This window comes from Charadrius vociferus, unplaced genomic scaffold, assembly GCF_000708025.1.
Source record: "Charadrius vociferus isolate BGI_N301 unplaced genomic scaffold, ASM70802v2 scaffold82, whole genome shotgun sequence".
Classification (NCBI taxonomy): Eukaryota; Metazoa; Chordata; class Aves; order Charadriiformes; family Charadriidae; genus Charadrius; species Charadrius vociferus.
In genome coordinates, this window is record NW_009647401.1 from 1539680 (window position 1) to 1561135 (window position 21456).

Consider the following 21456-nt stretch of genomic DNA (forward strand, 5'->3'; position numbering starts at 1 on the left):
CATCTAGATAATCATGGTAGTCTAGTAGTCTTCCCTCCCCTTAGGGTCTCTGAACCTACAACTGCTTTGAGACAGGCTGCTTGAAGTCCTGCCTGTGTCAAAGCTAAGGGCCGAATTGCAGATCTCAGAGAGGCACACTACTCATTTGCTCTCTCTCGACTCTTCCTTCCTTTGTAATCACCGTTGATTTCACCCTGGGAAAAAAGCTTCAGGGAAAAGTGAAAACACCAAATTTTACAAAAATTACTTAACAATGAAAATTAGCAAAGTAGGTGATGCCCCCAAATCTGCATTGAAAACTACTTAAGAGGAGGGGGATTTTCAAAAGGGCTGAGAACATTCAATTCCAGTCACTGATTTGGGTTCAATATTCCTGAGGTTGCAAAGTTTGCCTCAGCCTTTCATCTAGAGGCAAGGGGAGCTACAAAAGAAACAGCTAGCTTAAAGGGTCAGTGATATGAAAGCTCCAGAGAATTATGGTAGAGAAACAGTACAAAAAGATTAATGAAGATGCAGTGGGGTCAGAAAGGTTGGGTTTCAATTATAGCACTGTTTGTAGCCTTCTGTTATGCAGGAACCTACATCTTAGGACAGCCAAGGTAAAAAAAAATTCCACCTCAGTCTGTTTCATACAATTACTTTTTAAAAAATCAGTACAAATTGAAAATATAGAAAAGCACTTTGTTCAAACAAAAACGCCTCAACTGTTGAGTTCATGACAAGAAGAAAACACAGCTGTGTAGTTTTTTCATTCCCTATTGCATTTCTACTTTTCCTTTTTTGCCTTGTATTTAATAAGCACCCAGGCTTAGTCAGCTGAGACTGTTCCTTTTCCAGCACTTGTGTGAAGTTCAAGTCCGGAGAGCACCGCCCTGAAACTGCCTGACACCCCTACTCATTTTCAGCGCTCTGGGTGGCTGGACCGTGTTGCTTTCATCCTTTTCCAGCCATGAGGTTTCAAGCAGTTATCAGCACTGGAGACAGAAGCTGCCTTCTCTGGTTTTGCTGCTGTTTTTTTGTTGTTGTTGCTGCTCCTGCATGCCTCCATCTCATTTTTGTTTGCAGGGACATAGGATAAGACATTATAACGGCACCAGAACTATTCCAGTTCGTTGCAATGAACATTGTTGCTCTCCATTTTTCTCACACCTGAGAAAAAACACTATTGACATCTTTAATGCTTTCTAAAAGACTGTCAAACTAAGGACTTTACTTATAAAAAAACCCCAAAAAAACAAAAAACCAAACACAAAAAAAAACCCCAAAAAAACGCAAACAACTCGTGGCAGTAAAAGGAAAGAAACTTTGTTGCTGAAAAGAAAGCCACATATTTTAAATACGTTCAGGTTTTTTTCCTACTTTTTCTTGAATCTTTCATGAAAGGTTAAAATATGTTAATGGTGGTTGCTGCTATAGCAAGCTCAGGCATCTGTAGTCAAGTCCCTTGTTTCATTGCTTATTGTTCTGGAGTGATGAGGTCATGTTAACATCATTGACCCTCTGGGCACATGTATTCTATCAAAATTAACACAGCAATGACCTGAGGCAAATCTCTGTTCTTTCTTTCTCTCTCCTGCTTAGGGTGAGGACTAGCTCTTACTAGTATCATCCTGGCACGCTTTGGCCCTGATTGTGGAAAGATTTTTGGGGGGCACTGGTGAATCACTAATGATATCCTGAAAGTACACCTGACTGTTGAGGTTTACTTCTGTATTTCATTAAAACAATTTCCCCTCTAATGACTCTATTTTAAAGTAATTTGGATCAATAGATTTCATTTTGATAGATCGTATATACCAAATAATTAAAAGTGGATATAAAGAAATAGGATAAATGTCCTGAGAAAGGGAGGGATCATGGGTGGGAAATGGTTGACTGATGAGTTCTTGAAGTAGAACTAACTTGATTGGATGTTAAACATTTGGCACAGATGAAAGAGACAACTCATTTTTGTCCATTATTTGCCTGCAAGTAAACCTAAACCAGCTAATTTCATTATTTTTAATAGCCCCTTCAACTAGCTGTGCAGCATACATGCTCAAAAGCTGATTTTTTAAAGTCCATCAATCATTTTACCTGGCTAGATATTTTATAGGGCTTTTGATTTCATTAAAGGTTAATTTCATATGCCCGCATAAAATCCATATTTGTCAAAATGCTCACAAGTAAAAGTGCGGAAGCTTGATAGAAAATTTAAGTGCTAGATAGAAGCCAAAATGGAGGATTTCTGATGGTCAGGGGGGAGACCAGCAGGCTGGAGGAACTACATGCTCCTTGGCTAGCTAATGATTTCAGAAAGTGGATATTTCTGTCATCCACCGAGGATGATAATTTATGGGATTGCTTCATAATCCAAGACAGAGAGTGATCTCCCTCAAGGTGGCAAAGGTCCTTTCTTTCATGTTTTCCTAGAGCCCTCAAAGAAGACAACTGCTAAAGTGAAAATTTGTCTCTATTGATAGTGAGTTTAAAGGGCAGGTGGATAAAGACTTAAAGGAGCTAATGCCAAGACAGTAAGTAATGTAATTAGAAGCTGATCCCCTAAGCCGGCATTATTTCTTGAAACTGTGCTTTTACCTTAATTTCTACAGTCAAAGGGTTATTTTGGTCAAAAGAGAGTTTCATTCTCTCTTTCTTGACTTCTTTATGAGATAGAGCAAGTCCCCATCCTCAGCGGCATGTGGACTGAGGAAGTAATGCATTATGTGAAACATCCCACTTCGTTTCACTTTTCAGTCTTTCCTGTAACTTTGGTGTGTCTGTGGCTGTGAACAGGGGAAGAGATGGCTGCACAGATACCAGACACATGCCCTGTCATGTTTCTGAGGGGTTTGAGCATTTCAGAAAAAAATAAGAGCTTATTTCAGATTCAGTATGCTGCTTAGCCCAAATAGAATAGAGACATTGCATTCCATTTCAAAATAAATACAAAGTACATTCTGAAATAAAATACCACTTCATAATAAAATCATTTCTTATATCTCTGAAACACAACATTTCAAGTTTTGCTACATTTTCAGGAGTTTCTTTTAACAAGAGAATCAATTCAGCTGAATCAAGTGAAGTTCATAGAAGGTTCAGCTAAGACAGAGAATATCTTGGACTACACAGTTTCACTCAGATCTAGAAAAAAAGGTATAATCTGTGTTTAGCTGGAAATGATGCTTGGAGCTTTTCAGAAGCAAAAGCCCTCTTCACTGGCACTTTATGTCTCTGCAGACTGCCAGAGCAGAACCTTGAGGATTTAGCAAAAACACAGATAATTCCTGAAAGCTTTTTAAGAGACAAACCTTAGTCATCCACAGCAAGGCGTCTGCTTCTAAAAAGAGGAAAAGGATTGCATTTAGAGTACTATAATTTGTTACAGCAAACTGGCAGAAATCTGAAAAATTAGACAGGCTTTCTGAGACAAAGCCTTTCTCTGGGTTCTGTGTGGTTTTGTAAGGATAACTGTTTGTCTAATTAAAGTTTTGTCTCCACCTGCAAACCTGGTCTTGCCTGTGCACTTCCATCATCAGAATAACCACAGGTACCAGTTTGACAAAGGTGACATTGGTAAGATTAACAGGGGGTCACAGGCAGTAGCTCAGAGGTGCCCTTCCTGCATTGTTCACAGAAGACTGAGGGCAACAGTGGCAGCTCCCAGGGGAAACCCTCCCTCATTTTGGGGAGTGAAGGTTACCAGCCAGTCTGAAAAATCACTCTGCCCGCACTTGTTTGCATTTGTAAATGATCGTAGGTCACACTCACCTTCTTCCTTCAGAGAGTGCATGCTTATTTCTAACAGTGGCATCTTGAAATACTTTTCTTATGTTTTCAATTATGTTTTCATCCACATAGTCGTAGTTGTGTTCTTCTTCCTCTTCCTTTTCTGCCTCACAGTTTCCAAGTCCTTTATTTGTTAGATCTGAGCAATTAGCAAAAAATAACTGTAAGGAAATGGAAAACTGCCCTTGCCCCGAAAAATGTACAATTCATACAAACAACCACAAAAGCAACAATCAAAGGACGCAATGTTCTCCTCACTTTTCTGATTTCCACAGAGGTCTTAAATGACTTGCTCAAGTTCCTGAACAATATCAGTGGTAGATAAAGAATGAAACCCAGTTGAGGATTTTATAAGTCTTCACTCTTAAGAATTCCTCTTTCAGTTTTTGCCTAACACTTGTACCACCAAGTCTGTGGTCAAACCAGATAATCTGTTGTTCATGCGCTGCTACCTGTCCACTGATAACTCTAAGGATTAATAAAATGGTTAAAAAGTATGGTCGCTGACAGTGTAAAAGCAGGCAGTGAAAATTGTCTGATGATATGGAGAGAAGAGCAGTCCACCTGCCATGTGCAGCACCTACCATCCCTGTTGCAGATTTGTTCCCATGCTCTTGTATTTCATTGCCTGAAGAGATGAGCCTCTGCAGCTAGAAAGCTGTGTTGTTACTTTGGAATTTCCTAGAGCCATAACCCCCAGTTTCGTCTTCCTCAGAAGGTTATATAACAGAGATACAGGATTGAAAGTGGTTTGAAGTTAAACTGAAAAGTTTTGAAGTATGTTTCTTCATGTCCACCTAGACCAACCTGGACAATACTGAGGACAAACCTTCAAAAAGCAGTGGCCTTTTCCCACAAGGGCAGAGACCCTCATGGGAGGCCTCTTTGCAGCTTTAGAGTCAGGGTGGGCTCTGCTCTGACTCTTGACACAGCAACAGCTTTGCATTACAGCTTACATCGAGACCTACAGGCCCCAGGGTCTCCTCCCCTGTTGGGTGGTCCTACTGCTCCCCTGGGGCTAGAGGTAGCTCCACAAGACACATGGCACTACTGGTCACTTGAAACAGGACCTGTAAGGATCAGCCACTGAGTGCCTCATGTGCCCCCTCTGGAACCACCACATCCCTTGGCCCAGGCTTGTGGCAAGGAAGAGCCAGGTGACAGTAGGACCAGCCAGGGCTGAGGCAGAAGTACAGAGGTTCTCCTGCCAGGACCAGCTCACACATGGGGTTCATCAGGAAGCCTCACATTTAATGGAGCTGAGAGGATACTCTCTTTCTAAAGCGTAAAGTTTCACCTGAAATGGCAGAACAGTGTGATACTGCTTTTGGCACAGTGGTTTTGGTTCCTGTTTGGTTAATTTGATATGAAATAACCTGAAACAACCTGCAAATGTGCACAAGGCCTCACAGCCTCTCTGATCTCCCAGCAAGGCCATGCTTATCAAACCGGTCCTTCTTCATGGGGCTGAGCTTCTCAGACAAGAATCCCGCCAAACTTACTCTTGCAACCGTCGTGTGCCCCTTCACCAAGAAAATAGCTGTATATTCTCTTGATGATATCCAGACCCCACTTGTGTTATTCCTGAAACTCTGCATGGCAGAGGTGTCTCTCCATGAAAAACTGGTTAGGACTAATTTCTTTCTGAAGTTGTGATTCTCTCCTTTATACATTTTTTGAGGCCAGAAATAACCATTAGGTTAATTAAGCGGCTGTCTGGCCACATCAGCGCAGAGTTTCCACCTGCTACTTTTTAGGAATGAGTAAATTAGCAAAGTATTTCCAGATCTAGGCATCAAAAGGAAAAAAAACAACAACCCCCAAACCTATGATGAGAAATTTAATTAAGATCTCACTCACACATGTGGCCACTATCTTGTTAATAAGAATTTCCAGGTTTGTAGTTCATTTGCAAGTTGGCTGTGTTTGATATCAGTAAAAGTAAACTAATGAATAAAACAGGCACTGAAAGAATAAGCTAATCCCTATGATTCAGCAAGGGAAATATTGTTTGGGGGCTTAGACTTGCTAATACGGATATAAAGTGCAGATTGCTCATGGATGGCATAGCTAGACTTTCTTCTTTCCCAAACACATGCAAACAAAATTATACGCTTCCAAGCAAGACAGCTCAAGGAGAAAGGAAATTAATGTCATCAGGCCAGACTAAATCACAGCTGTCCCCAGTCCCAAACCTGTGTAGGATGCCTTCTGAAATGTATATATTCACACTTCAATAAAGCATAAAGCAACGAATGGGACAAGCTGAATGATCCCAGGGGATTTCTGAACAGTGAAATCAATGCAATTTGCTTCCCTGTTTGAAAAAATATCTATTAGCCTCAACACTGAATTACTGAATCAGATATGCCATCTCAGCCTGCTAGGAAAACAAGGCTTATGTCATCGTGCTGTCTATCCATCCATCTGTCAGTCTCTTCAGTACTTTTAAAAGTTTTTTTGCCAATTTCAGTCAGATTTGAAAAGGGGGCAGAAGTCTCAACGTGGTTACAAAAGCGAGAGTTGAATTAGTTCCTCTATTGAAAGAAACATGCAGAACACAGCTGTTACACACTCCATTTGGCAGCAGACAGCAGGCTAAATCAGCATGTGCATATTGGTTGGCCACTCAACACACACATAGCTCCAGACCTACTCTTTTTCATTTCATAGGAGTGCCATAAGGAGAGTTTTGGTTATTATCAGGGAAGGAGGAGAGAAGCAGTAGGGGACAGCAGACCTGAATACTTATTAAACTAAATTTCATTAATTCTGCTCTTCCTGGAACAATTTGTATAATTATGTTTGCCTTTATAGTGGAAGGGTAGTGCTCTGCAGACTAAAAATTTCCGTTTATCTCACTTGTATCCTCGAGTGGGCAGGATTTGGGGTTTTTTTCCTTGGAACATACTTGTTGTTTTTTCATAAATTTCAAGGTCACAAACAGTTGTCGCAGCTGCCCGTTCTGCCCTCCTCCAAAATGTAGGCAACAGAAGTAACCCAAACCATCAGGGCCCCTGCTTGAATGCAACCAGTGCTGGAAACCCCAACTCATATACATACAAGGCTGCACACCTAAAGGTCCCTGACCATGGCCATAGCAGTTTTATAGCTGTGGTAAATATCTTCATTCAGGATTTATTCTGCATAAATTAACATTCAACCACATAATAACATTTAGTGTTTATTTATGCCTAACTTCAAAACAATAGTTGTGAATTATTATGTGCAATAATACTTGAACTAAACACAGTAGAACCACATCCTTGTTTCTGCACATCACTTAAGTGAAAATACACAGAACTGAAGGCATTTACATAAGCCAAATCTATCAACAGTAGCATTTTATTTGCTGTGGGCCTGGTTCTGATGCTCCTCAGTGCTAATGAGAACTAATTCCTTAGAGAGAGCGCTACTGAAAGCTACTGAGTGATAGCAGAATCGGAGCCCATAAAACTAATGGACTGTTCCTTCAGCTGGTATCCATCAACCGTACCTTCACGTGATGATGTAGCATATCTTTAAAAACTGTTAAGAGCCACAATCAAAATATTTCATATGTGCTGTAGGGTTGTAATTGGTGTGTGGGCAATGTTCATCTCTCTCTGGAATCTACTAACCCATTGTTTGGAAAAGTTTACTCTTAAATTTAATTTCTTAAAAAATCTCAAATTTCCTGAAAGCTGCACCTGTTGACCCCTTTCACTGTCCTTTTATTTTTTAATTTTCTTCTTTGTCACTTCTTTTCTAGTCTATCTTGCTAGCTTTATTGGATTTTTAGAGGCACTAATTTCCACTGTTGTGCTACTGCCTCTTTTTGTAAAATAAATCGTCAGTGTATCAACAGCTCTTGCAAATGAGAAACGGTTGCCACGAGTTTTAAACAACCACATATTTCAGGGCCCATCATACCTTCCTGCAAGAGGGTAAGGAGAAGGGCGCAGGGCACCGTCTCACCCCCTCCCGAGCTCCCAGGTGCCGCTCTGCACAGGGCTGGTGGAGCAGAGCCACACAGCGCTGCCAGAGAGTGGGACAGCTGACTCATGTGAAGTCCCCTTTTGTTACCCTACACATAACGGACTGATACCTCCTCCTTGTAATCACTTCTACAAGGTCCTGCCTGGAACTTCTGTGTACTCCTGCAATTAAAATCGGTCATATCTAATAAACGAGGGAAGTATGTAAGGGTTCAGAGCCTATGCTTTCTTTCCCCTGCTGTACAAGTTATACTTTAGTTAAAAAGAAACCTGATGACTGAAAATGGTTAATATAATTTACTAAAGTGTGCTTGCCATCCTGTGAAATCATATGATATCCTTTTTTTAAGTAATTTTCTTACCTTTTTATAAACTTGTCTCAGAAGACGTGCCAGCCAAGGATAACTTTTGTGTTCACAGCCCAAGAACCAGGAAGAGTCCAATTATTTTTTTAAAGATAGTTGACGAACCATAAAAGCCAAAGGATCTAACAACAGTTTTGCCCTAATCAAAGACTGACCTGAAGGGTAGAAGCTGAAAAGAGTTGTCATACATGCATACAGTAAAGGATTCCTAATTCATGTTGCTTATTGCTATGTGCCAAATTCAGAGTGTTAGTATGAAATCCCTGTGATGTCACCAAATAAAGAAAAGCTTTTTTCAAAATGAATCTGAATTCTACATTTTGCTTTAAATTTTTGGGGATATAATGTTTCATTTATTTTGATATTTGGTTTAGACGACAGCCCCATAACCACATGTATTGTCCTAACTGATGGGACAGCAAGCTACAGCACAGGGGCAGAAATTTCTTAAACCATCTTTGTTGCCAAGTTTAGTAGAATTTATATGGGCATCCTAACCTGCAATCAGAAAGCCCCTTCCCTTTTTTCTTTCTCTAACCTACTGGCCTCCTAAATCAAGTGCCTGAAGTCACAATATATAAATATCTTCCCTAAAACATCTTGACATCAATAAACAAAATCAACATAAACACTTTTTTATTGCAGACTGTAACAACTCCAGAAACCTTAGTGATGAGCAAGAAGATTAGATAATGTTTTCCAAACTCCACTTAGAATAAATTTCAAGGTTAAAGAAAAACTGATACAGCAGATTTCTGATGAGAGTTATTATCCTACAGATATTGCTATTATTTCTAATGAATTCAAATTCAGTCAAATATAGGAAAATAAGATAATATCTTTAGTGGCCAATTCAGGTTTAATTGCAGCAGAAGAAAAAGGTTCCATTTCTTAGAAACAAAGGTAATAAATCCTATCTTTATTAACATGAGCTCGGCAAGGAAACACAATAGAGACCTTAAAACCGAAAGAAAAACATGTTGCTTTTCTTTTCAGAACTATCTGGCCTTTGGTAGGAAATAGTAATTGTCTCTGTAGCTGTTTTTTTGAGAGCACAGATTCAACATCCTTATTAGGAATTTGAAACAGGTTGGTGCTTTGCAGGGTGGCTTAACATTCACCAGTAGAAGTTTAAAGATTAGTCAGTGAATGGTGCATTTCCTCCCACTCAAAACCCACAGGAGTGTGTCTGTGTTATTAGTTTTGACATATTTTCTAATCCATTATCTTGTGAATTAGCAGAGCAGAGTATACTCTCTGGAACAGGCAAGCTTGCTGCACGCAACAGTGGACTCACGGGGATCCCTTGGCTGGCCAGGAAGAACTGCTATATCATTTAATCCAATCTCCTGTATAATTCTGCAGTTATCTTTGAACTAAACCAAATAATTCTGGGCTATACTAACACACATCTGTCAGAAAGAAACCTTTAGCTTTGATTTCGATATGTCAGCATACGATCCATCACTGCTCTTTGGTCTAGGTTAAATCTGGTTAGCCCAAACTCACACTATACTCAGATTTAAACAAAGTTTGTACAGGGATATACTCCAAGGCAATTAAACAAGAAGCAATTTACTAGCCTTGCAAAAGAAGAAGCATTATGATACTGCTATTTGATTTTTCTATGCGTGCACTAAACAGAGGTACTAAGAGTTTATTTGAAAACTCTCTGTAACAGTGCTGTTCTTTATCTGATCTTCTGTGAGTAGTCTAAGCTAGTGCAGTATATAGGATGAGCTTAAAATTAACTAGTTGCAGCTTTCATGAGGAATGAGGCAGGAGACATACTATCGATGAGTGAAATCAGAAACACGGCTAAGAACTGGTCCAGCTGGGAAGAGTTAGTGCTGTGACTCTTTGCAAGATCAGAGGCAAGTGAGCTGTCAGCAGCCCTAACACCATTTTTTTCTCTAATACTCTTGACCTTAGACCTAGGGCTACTTGCAAAGCACAGGTCTCCAGCCATAAACTCGGGGAAGTAGGTAGGAAAAATTGAACCTTATTGATACCTAAAGTGTAAAAGAAATGCATCTACTGGAAGCAGGAAGAAAAAAAAAAATCAGTTATCTATTGTTATGATTGATGTATGGTTCACAACCAGCGGATAAGAAAATTCTGCTTTCACAGAAGGGATACCACAACAAAGGTTGGGATTTTAATGGAATGAAGGCCAAAGGAAAGAGAGCAAGAACAACTGACAGAAGATAATTTAGAACTTGAAAAAGTCACTAGAAAAAGCTTTCTTCTCAATTAGAGTGTTTCAGAATTAAAAACAAATGAAAAATTGGCTAAGCAGAAAAGACGTGTGCTAGAATGTGGAAAATAGATTTTAAAAGCAATCAGGTGCTCTTGGAGATTCTGAAAAAAGTCTATCAAGGACGTATAAATAAGGCTCAAGGGGGTGGACAAAAGACTAATGCTACTGGCCCAGAATGAACAGAGAGAAGGCAGGCAGACTCCAACCAGGGCAGATGAGACAGTCAGCATCACTGCAGTGCTGAAACATGTTCAATAGAAGGTCCAAATCAAGAACATTTGCAAAAAGCCCAAGTCTGTTTTCTAGTGTCCAGAACTGCAAACTGCATGACCTAACAAGCAGTGTGAAGAAGGCAGAAACTTTGCTGGTAGTGTGTCTAACAGAGGCAGCCCTCTGCCTAGGGATGGGTGAAGAGCCCACTGAAAGCTTCTGGGTTAGGATTTAGTGGACAGACCAACGGGGATGATGTTGTTGTGGGTGTCTGCTACAGACACAATGATCCATTAATGGCATGGATGATGGGACAGAGCGTACCCTCAGTAGGTCTGCAGACTTACAGACAAAATTCAGAGGAGTGGCTGAGATGGTTGTGCTGCCATTCAGAGGGACCTGGACAGGCTGGAGGACTGAGCAGAGAAGAATCTCATGAAGTTCAGTGAAGGAAAACACAATGTACTGCACCTGGGGAAGAATAATCCCATGCATAAGTACAGGCTGGGGCTGACTGGCTGGGAAACAGTTTTGCAGAGAAAAACATGGGGTTTGTGGTAGAGAGCCTGACCATGAGCCAGCAATGTGCCCTTGTAGCAAAGTCTAACAGCCTCCTTGGCTGCATTACGCTAGGGGTGCCACCAGAGATCCTTCCCCTTCTGCTCAGCACTGGTGAGAGCACACCTGGAGTGCTGGGTCCAGATCTGGGTTCCCCAGTACAAGAGGACATGGACATTCTGGAGTGAGTCCAGCAAAGGGCCATGAAGATGGTTAGAGACTGGAGTATCTGAAATAGAAGGGGAGGCTGAGAGGGCTTGGATTGTTCAGCCCAATAAAGAGAAGGCTCAGGGAGGATCTTATCACTGGATATAATACCTGATGGGAAGACGCGAAGAAGATGGAGCCAGACTCTTCTCAGTGGTGCCCCGGGGCAAAAGTAACACATGCGGTAACAAATACTCTCACAGGAGGAAGATAGTTCCAATACAAAGAATGGAAAGATTTCGCCACCTCCCAGTCCTGCTATTGAGCTGAAGCCTTAGTAAAGGTAGCTCCAAACTTTTTTTCTCAGCCAAATGATCCCAGTGTAGAAACTACTATGAAGGTCCTGTAAGAGGCACAGGAAGTGATTGCACAACACTGCTTTTCGCTGCACAAACTGAGCGGCTGCATTGAGAAAAATCTTTAAAAAATCTTGAGTGTGAAACCATTATGCGACCTTAGCCTGTGTGGCTTTCCCTGTCTGTGAGGATTCTAAACTCATCAAGTCAAGCACCTACACGAGCACTGACTCCTGTGCATGTGAATAAGCCAGTCCTCAGCACAAACTTAAAGCCTGGCTTACTTCAGTAAGGACGCTTTGGTCACGTTTTCTTCAGGTGCATCCCTCCCGCTTCCCATGCCTGCTTCACCCCACGCAGGCTAACCCATGTGCGTGATCCAACCGATCCCTGTAGCATGGACAGAGGTTTTCAAAGTCAAGTCCCAGTGATTTGCAGGTAGTTCCGTTGGCACAAAACACTACATCGTTAACCCATCTTGGTATTAATTTTCTTCTGGGGTTTAGACAGAGGATACTGTTCTCTGTAGCTGCTAATGTGGAAGCGCCACCATTTAGAACTATAAAAATTAACCAAATCATTAAGCAGTGACAAAATGGAGCCTGTAAGGGGATTTTTCAATGCCACAAAATAACAAATTTGGGATTATCTTTCAAAGCAGCCAGATATCAAAATACCTTTCAAAAACTAGTCCCCAAATAATCAACTTCCACAGCCTTAAGGATTAGTGAATATTCAACACGCCACAGTAATTCTTCACTACAAAAGTTGTTTATGTTGCATTTGGAAGCTTCAGTATGCGTAGTTTCAACTAGGCAGGCATTTTTAGGAGTCTCACACACTGAATGACAAGACAATAAAGAGAAACTTTAAGGGAGGTTCTTGTATTGATATCAATTGTCAGTTAACAAACGCTGTGAGGATGAGTATTTGTGCCTTAGTCTTCCAAATTTTCCAGGGTTGTAATTAATGTGATGTGTTCATATTTCAGAAATAGCCTGTAACCAACAGATTAATGAAATTAATTGAATTTTTTATATTAACTGCCAATTCTTTTGGATTTGCCTCTTATCATCTATGTTCTCAACTTCAGTACATTCTGAAAAAGGAAGAACTTGAAAGATAAGTAGAAAAACCAACCAGTTATCAAAAATGCTTGGGAAATCTAAGCAAATAGTGACTTTAAAAACAATTATCAATCAAGTCATTTGCTCAATATTAATTTTTCTTCAAAATACAAAAGTGTGAGTTGAAGACATCTTCATATCTTTAATGTATATTGCTTGCTTGTCTTCAATACCTGTTGGAATCGGCATTTTTATAACCGATGTGTAAGCATCATCCTAAAACAAAAGGAAAGCACGTTTCCCACACATCTGTTCCTAAAAACTACTGAATATTCATGATGCAGTGTCAAACAGAGTTTAATACCATGCTGCTGTGGAGAGCTTGGATTAATTTGCCTTACAGCATTTATGGAGGAAGAACAGAAATGTTAACTTTTCATCTTTTTTTACTAAGCCACAGATCCCAAGCGAAATCACGCAAGATAATACTGTATGTAAATTATTTGTCAGGGCTAAGGTTAAGCTTTGTTATATTTATAAATCAAACCATAAAGCTCAACTGACCTTTAATCACACTGGTGTCCACTACTGTAGTTTTCCCAGTCATGTCCTTATTCTCACAATGCACCAAATCATTTTGACAACTAACTTGTGATTCCGAAACAGCAGCAGCTTGATTTGAGCACAATTTCTTGATGGTGTCTACACAGGAATTCTGAAATTACATAGAAGAGCACATTGACTTCACATGTAAATTGTTACTCCAAGCTGGATGCTTTCAGAGATACGACATGTAAGACCAACATTCTTTGGGTTACTTCTGGGAATTTTAACCACAAATCTTCTCTTTGTCAAAGTCAGTCATCAATCACGTTTACCATAATGCTTGTCTTTGAGGCATGTGCATCACAAAATAACATGACTAGAAGGCACTCCAGGTGAAGAAATTAGCTTTAAAACATATCTCTAGTTTCTCTTTTCTTTTTTGGGGTATACGGATTCATGTAAACACAAGGAGAGAGATTTATGTATGCCTTTCAGTTGATGCAGGTTTCTTTCTGATTAACTATTTTTATTGTATCAATTGTTCATTTAATGAGTTCTGTTATATATTACGTCACAAATTCATATAAAGTCTGACATTTCAATTACATTTATCCAGTAGTGTTTATAGCATAGAGAATATAGTTAAATGATAGGAACAGGCAATTATGGAGCAATTAATTATAGTGTTATTACATTGCAGAAAGTAAGTTATGTGGTTGCAATACTTACACCACGCAAATTTCATGCACTTTTTCATAATTCTGGGGTTTTTTTTAACTGTGAGGTATTTATGACATAAATACTTTCAGTCAAATACATATTTTTCACCTGTCTAAATAAGAGTCACTTAAAAGTGTGAAAAAGTGTATCTTCAGTGAAGCTATATAGTAGCTTCAGTGTAGTTATAGTCCCATTGCAATCGCTGTACCAGAGAGTACATATTTTAAAAAATAATCAGTAGAGATTTTGCATTCAAAATCAAATGTAAATTTTGCTCAGCAATGACAAAGCCATTCCATTCAGAGAGAGAAGGTCATGTTGGTAAAACTGACAGTAGTTACACAGTAACAGTGCCTGATCTCTTCAGAATCAGCGCACAAGGTACAAAAGCACAACACGAGCCCACATTTTATGACAATCTGCCCCTTTTGAAAAAGATAACAGCTAACAATGAGAAAGTCACTGGTAATTGAAATAGAAAATTTGAGAGAGTATATTAAGTAGAACAGCTGAGGACAAAATCTGTAAAACATACAGACAATTTTCCTCAGTGGGTGGGTCATGATGTGACATAAGTGGAAGACCCTCATTTTTCAGTTAGAGGAACCTACAGTAGTTTTATCCATTTTCTAAAATAAACACTGTAAGCTCAATCTGTAGGGGCGGACTGAGCTGCAGTATTCAAGGCAAGTTTGTGCAGTACAGGCTGTACAACGCTGGCTAGTGCTCTCCTTGATTACAAAAGAGCCTCTGAGGTCAAGCAAAGCTTTAGGCAGTGTTGTAAATCACAAAAACCTCAGGGATTTGTACAAAAAGAAATACATCTGAGAAATACTTTGCAAAGAGGACAGAAATGTCAGAAGAAGTTCTTCACAGCGCAGAATTAAAATAACCCAATGGAAAAGGCACGGTTCAAAGTAGGACGATGCTTGGCTGGTGTGTCATGGAATAACTTCACTGAGGTTACAGGACCTTTGCCATTCTTTCACCAGCACAGCATGGCCTTTCTTTCATCTCCAGTTCTTTACTCAATCGTCTGCACCTAAACATACCTGTACACACCACCTGTTTGTTGCCAATTTGGCCCAGTAATACAAACACACACTTTGCAGGTGATCATGGAGAAACACCCACCTTTTGCTCAGGGAAAATACATGCTTAAATAACCGTTTTTCAAAGCTGCCACTAAACTTGCCCTGTCCTCAGTATTAGTCATACTTGTTTATCACAAACAAAAAGTCTTGGGAAGGACAGGGAAACATTCTTATCATAGGCAGTTTCTTCCTGTGTTCATCCTTAGCGCACAGAAAGCTTTCACTTCGGAGTCAGCTTTCAGGTAACTGGGGAACTTTAATTTAAATAGCAGACATGCAAGAATAATTTTTTTTTAAACCATCAATTCTCTTATTTTCTAGTCAGCTCCTTATTTAACATATATATCCTAGCAATCAATATCATGAATATGTTCAGATTATTTATTTCGCATTGCCTTAACTAACTAAAAACAAGCCTTGTTATCAAAACAGAAAGATCCCTCATTAAGAAGAACGTTACTGAAGTTTGTGCTAATCTTATCAGTCACCAGCAAAACCACACAGTGTGATACAATGGTTACCTGGGGCACTCTGAAAACAAATTAAAATATGCAGAACTCAAACATTTAAAACCAAACAGGATTACACAAACTGGATTGCCACTTCATTATATGCTGAAATCTGATATTGCTAACATTCTTAACAGCACTATAGATAACAATTATACTAGAGACCAACAGAGATAAGGCACTTTTTTTAAACTATACAAGAGTGAAGTCTTACAGCTGTCTTTCAAATATTGGGCAGGCTTAACAGCACAGGGTTTCCATCTACGTGGAGTAATTGTTCCACTAATTTAAAGTCGGGATATCAGCATGGTTTTCAGTACTGGTACTGCCAGAAGAAACACAAATTCAGTTAAAAACTCATGATCTGAATCACAGTCATTTGTTGTAACAGCCTACTGGTGAGGAAAGCCTGAATCTCGGCATTTGGGTAATCCAACTGACAGGTACAGGTGCGTGAACTAAAAATTTAACCCCAATGGCTAAGCATTGCCCAGTACATCTCAAGGTTTGCTCATCGTGCAGAAATAACTCAGAAGCCAAAGCACAAAGCTGTAAAGGTAAGGTAGCAAAGGCTGCACAGTCCCTCTCAGGAAATAGGTGTTATGTTGAACAGGATACAAAAAAGTGTGAGAGTTAAGGTGAGAGCTAAAGGGCTGAAGATGCGTGGCTTAAGTAAGAACAGAAGTTTCGGCATTCTGCGGAAACTGTGAGATAGTGCAGGGTTTATCTAAGATGCACGAACTGAAAACACTGCAGTAGCAAACTGAGTTTCAGAGTGAATGGTTTAAATTAGTTTCCCGCGATTACCTGAAGAGCTTAAAGCATTGCATTTGTGTGCATGTGCGTGTGAGCTTTCTTCTGCAAGCAAGGCTCCCCTCCGCTTGTCTGCTCCAGAAGCAGTGAAATCTGACAGCAGTTCTTATTGTTGCGAATGGCACTGCACAAATAGTGATGCTTTGCCTATCTACAGCCCCAGTCACACTAAACCTGTTCCAAAAATGCCAATTTCCCCTGAAATTTAAGCGTATGCTAGCAGTCCCTTCTAACAGGTCCAGGGTGTGTTTTCCGCTGTCTTCAAAAATTCAGGCTATTGACAGTTGTTCTCCCTGTGAATATTTCTTTCATTACTGTGTCTAATTGCTTTTTGCACTCATTTACATTTCTGATATCAACATCATGTGGCAATGAGTTCCAGAGTTTACTTCTGCATTGCGTAAAATCTCCTTTGGGTTGTTGTTTTTGGTTTTTTTTTTTTTACTGTCCTACCTCATAATTTCATGCTGCTGCTGTAATCCCTCTCTATTCATTTCCTCCCCGCATTCAGGTTTTTACTCTTTTTCCTGAGTCACTTCTTCTTCAGGCCGAAGAGTTTCTAGTTTATTTAATCTTTCCTCTTACAGGACCCAAATTGCAATCCACTTGCAAGATACAACCCCAAACTACTGAGGGCAGTCCATATACCACCCATGCTTCGGACAGCAGTACTTGGTCACAACTACTCAGTAAGGCAAGAAAATAGCACAAGAGATCTTATAATTAAAAAAAACCACAAACAACAAACACCTTCGTAGGGGCCCAGCAAAACTAGTGTAACCTCTGAGAAAGAATAGCAGAAAGACAAGCTCTTAAAGCAAGTAAGAAAAAAAAAATGCTGTTAGATCTGTTTACCAAAAATAAATAAATAAATAAAGAAGATGTGTTCATAATACACATTATTGTTTTGGTTGTTTTTCTTCTTTTTTTTTTTCTTTTTTTTTTTTTTTTTTAAGGAAAGAAAACCTCAACAGTATCCAGAACATTCGGAGTAAAGGAGAAACAACATTTGTTTAAAGTACAGAAAAATGTGGGAGTAAATATAAAACCAACAGCTGTCATGGTCTCTGAAAATGCTGTGAGAGATGTAGTGGCATAAACCAATCTGACAAAACTATGCTTTTCCAGACAGAAAGTCAAGCTGTTATATGATTACAAATGACTCTAGTGAAGAGGAGTACTCATTTGTCGGAGCAATCAGTGCTGGACATGGCACTACACCTTTGGAGTATATTTATTATGAGTCACCCATGCTAGTAGATACAGATCATAAAGCTTTTACTGCAATCTTTAAAGACAGCTTGGAGTGGCACTCTTTGCTGCCTTCAGAAACTCATGCCAAAACTCTAGATATATGTCTTTGCTTTGGCATATACTGCACTGGGATATTTATCTGTAAAATGCTTAATTGCTGCATGCACCTTTCCATCAGAAAAAAAAAAAAAGAAAAAACTATATACATAGAATGAAAGTGTGATAAATGCTTTTGCAGTCCAAACACATTTAACTGTTTCCAGTTAAAAAAAAAAAAAAAAGACAATTTATCCCCACAAGCTACAAATGAAGATTCTGTAACAGAGTCACACAGCACCGTATTGATGGGAAAGCCGAAATTAGGCTGAACAAAGCTTTAGCTTTTAATATTTTGGAGAATATTTTAAGGAAATTATGAGAGAGGGGTAGAGAGATACCTACCAATCTAAGTGAGACGGGGTATTCATCATTATCAATTTATAGAGAAGACTTCATGAGTTTCAGAGCAACCTACAGAATGACAACCTACCTATATCATTTTGCTCCAACCTTCATTATATTTGCATGACTTTCTGCAGGGACAGTTTGGACTGCAGTGAATCGGAGAAGAATCACAGGTTTTGATTCCCATAATGTACCAATACAGAGCCAGGGTAAGTGCTTTCACAACCAGAACCTTAGGCCATCCTGAAACACAGATCTGAATTATTTTCCTGTTTGCAAGTGGAGTAACTACATTCTGGAGTAACTACATGTGTCCGGATTTATGCCAATGATAGTCAAAATAAAATTTTGCCCACTGTATGACTAGAAGTAGGAATAGGTACTTCCATCTAACAGATGGGAAACACAAATTCAAATAATGGGAATACACACATGGAAACCGGTGACACCTCTTAGGAAATTTGCATTATTATGGCAGACAGTTAGGACTGATTTATTCCACTTGAAAGGAAATGATTACTTTTAGATTATTACTCATTTGCATCCCACTGTAGCCTTCTTGCATGATCTATTGGCAAGCCAACTTCTCTTGCACATCAAAGTAATTTTTGCAAGGGCATAGTGTATGAATAGTTAAGGGTACTGACAAGGGTCTGTGATTTTGTGGTGAAGAATTTTAAGTCTTCCCCATTGCACTGATTCCAGTACATGATATCAAGCCTTCATTTTCTACAGTCCATTGGAGTGTGGAAAAGGAGAAGAGTTAGTTAGAAGATGCTTCAGACAGGCCATGGGCAATAAAGAGGATCCTCATTTAGCCTCATTAACATACAGGACAGGAGCACTTTGGAGAATTATTATTTGCCTGCAGAACTCATAAAGTACTATAAACTACAAATGAACTATTTTTGCCAAAGAAGGGGTCAAGGTTATATCATTTCAAAGACAGGAACAAAATTACATTAGTTTGTGAATTCTTCTCTGCCTAAAACGACACAAAACCTCTGATCAAATTAATTTTTTTTTATCTGGATTCAATCTCTAACAGGTTTCTCTCTCACAAGGTACTTTCTGTACATGCCTACAATATCACAATTAATTTGAATTTCATTGTCAGTAGTCTGGGGTTTCCCCAGGATTAAAAAAGGGGGAGGTGATGTAATACAGTCATGAGAGATCATAGGCAGATACCACTGTAGGCTGATTCTTAGGGTTCAAATAATGTATTTAAAAAGTGATATTTTCCTAACAGTAGGGACAGAATTCGTTAATCCTTGTTCAGGGCTTGAATAAGAATATTTGGATTAAAAAAAACAAAAAAAACCCCAAAAAAACCAAAAAAAACCCCACACAACAAACAAACCAACCAACCCAAACAAACAAACAAAAAACCCAAAACAGAGCAGAAAATCATGTTCTAGCTACCTAAATTTCTACAAAAATAAAAGCAAATAACGCATCAGATTGAGTGGTCTTGGAGAAATCAAGGGCGTGTGGACCGCTCTGTGTTTTGCCCGACACGCAGCTTATCCGTCAGCCCCAACCGATATTCCGATGACACCGTGGTTAAAAAAAGAATAAAGGGCGAAGGACAGGATGGTGCTGCGAGGGCAGAGCGAACCTTTCTGTTCGAGGGGGTGCTGGTCGGGGCGGCAGGCGCCGCTAGATGGCTGCATCCCCCGCTTCATCCCCGCACTGCCTTCCCGCGGGAAACCCGACTGCCAGGGCTCGCCAGCCAGCGCTGAGACAATAGGTAAAAACTTAGCATGCAAACTCTCGTCTGACAAAGATTTCTCTTTTTGGCTCACCCCTTCCTCCCCCCCTCCCCTCCATTTGAAACCACAAGCACAGCAAATTTTGCAGTTGTATCCGGGACCAGGCAGAAAGAAAATGTTCTTGATCAGATTTGGTGATTTCTTGGGGCAATGACAGGTGGCGAAATGTTAAAATCTGATGATCAAACGGGCTGAGGTTTAGTAATTTGGAGGGAGTTGCAAGCAGGGGAGGAAAGGGGATCCAGGCAACAGGATGACCGTTAAAGAAGGGCTGCTGTATGTGCACGGTACATGCTTTTCATGGAAATTTCATGAGGGCTTTTCACGAGATAATTGAATACTGCCACTTTTCACTGATAGTTCCCACAGTTCAGGTAAATTTTCTACAGCTGATTGAGACAAAATGAGTTGCATTATGTTGTCAATAAAAAATATGCAAGACTGTACTGCTCTTACATTCTACTAAAATTCTTTGCTTGCTCTGAATCTCGGAGCCCCAAGCTTTTTGTTCTTAATCCAATGACTTTCATGTACTCATTCACTGCTCACAGTACTCATTTAATCATTTATTGTTGAATGAGATCTTTCTCTTTTCCAAAATCTGTCCCAGAATAGTACAGAGTATGTCTCAAGAGACTTTAAAATGAAGCTTTGCTACCAAAGGGTCTTTTATGTCAATGGGTAACTAGAGCTGTCAGCCTCTTTTCCCAGACATTTTTCTCCTGCTCTGTGTGTGTACAAGCAAAAGAGAACAGAAAATTATGTTGGGAGCCCTTGAGTGGCCTGGGACGAATCAATGCTGTATTAGCCAGCACAAAATCACCAGGCTTATACCTTCAGATATTAGAGTTACAAATCAAAAAGGGTATTTTAAAATCCTTTTTAGCAACAGTTCAAGTGCAAAATACAGAACTGCATAATTCCCTCCCAGCCCCATCTCTTCCCTCTCCCTGCTAAATACGTAAAGGGGGGAGTGCTTGATCCTCCGAGCCTCAGAGCAGAGAACTGTTTTTTCGTCTTTACTGTAATGCATATGATGTTAGCATTATGTTTCTTTTTGCAGATATGTCTTTATCTTAAAGCCTGTTTTCTTCCGAATACTTTATCTAAAACAGCACTTTCTTTGTTCAACACACTGTACAGTGAAAGGTAAGTATTGTTTTCTGCATTTTACATGCTGGCAAATTGAAATGTGCTCTTTTCCACGTAGCTTCAAAAAGTGGGTAGGAACCCGTGAGGTCCCCCCCAGCTGTCGCGTTTCCATACACCCTGCCTCTCCAAAACCCTGCATTCGCTGCCAGCGGCACTGCCTGCCCGTCCTGCCCAGCGATGGCAGCCACACTCCGGAGCACTCAGCTACAGAAATTAGTCCTGGGCTGTCTCAAACTGGGCAACGAAATGCAGTTAGTAGCCACCTGTGAAAATCCTGGTTTCCATGGCACTCACCGTGCAGGAAGGCTACTGTGAAAGGAAGCTAGAAGAGGACCCCCTTGTTTGATGGAGAGTCCTATGCCTTAGCCCCAAGGCAGGCTTTGCTCTCCTGGGCTACTCACCCACCAAGCACTGAAGTTCTTGGGGAAAAAAAAAAAAAAA

At 39.9% G+C, this 21456-nt stretch overlaps 1 protein-coding gene across 1 annotated transcript in view; it reads right to left on the reverse strand.

Annotated features, from left to right (window-relative positions):
- Window positions 1-3746: 3746 nt before the first annotated feature.
- THEMIS (thymocyte selection associated) overlaps window positions 3747-21456 on the reverse strand; it is a 77658-nt gene continuing 59948 nt past the window's right edge. The window contains exons 5-6 of the mRNA XM_009880154.1: window positions 13273-13423; window positions 3747-3907 (exon numbers count right to left, since the gene is read on the reverse strand). Of these exons, the coding sequence (XP_009878456.1) occupies window positions 3747-3907; window positions 13273-13423 (312 nt within the window). The remainder of the gene's footprint in view (window positions 3908-13272; window positions 13424-21456) is intronic.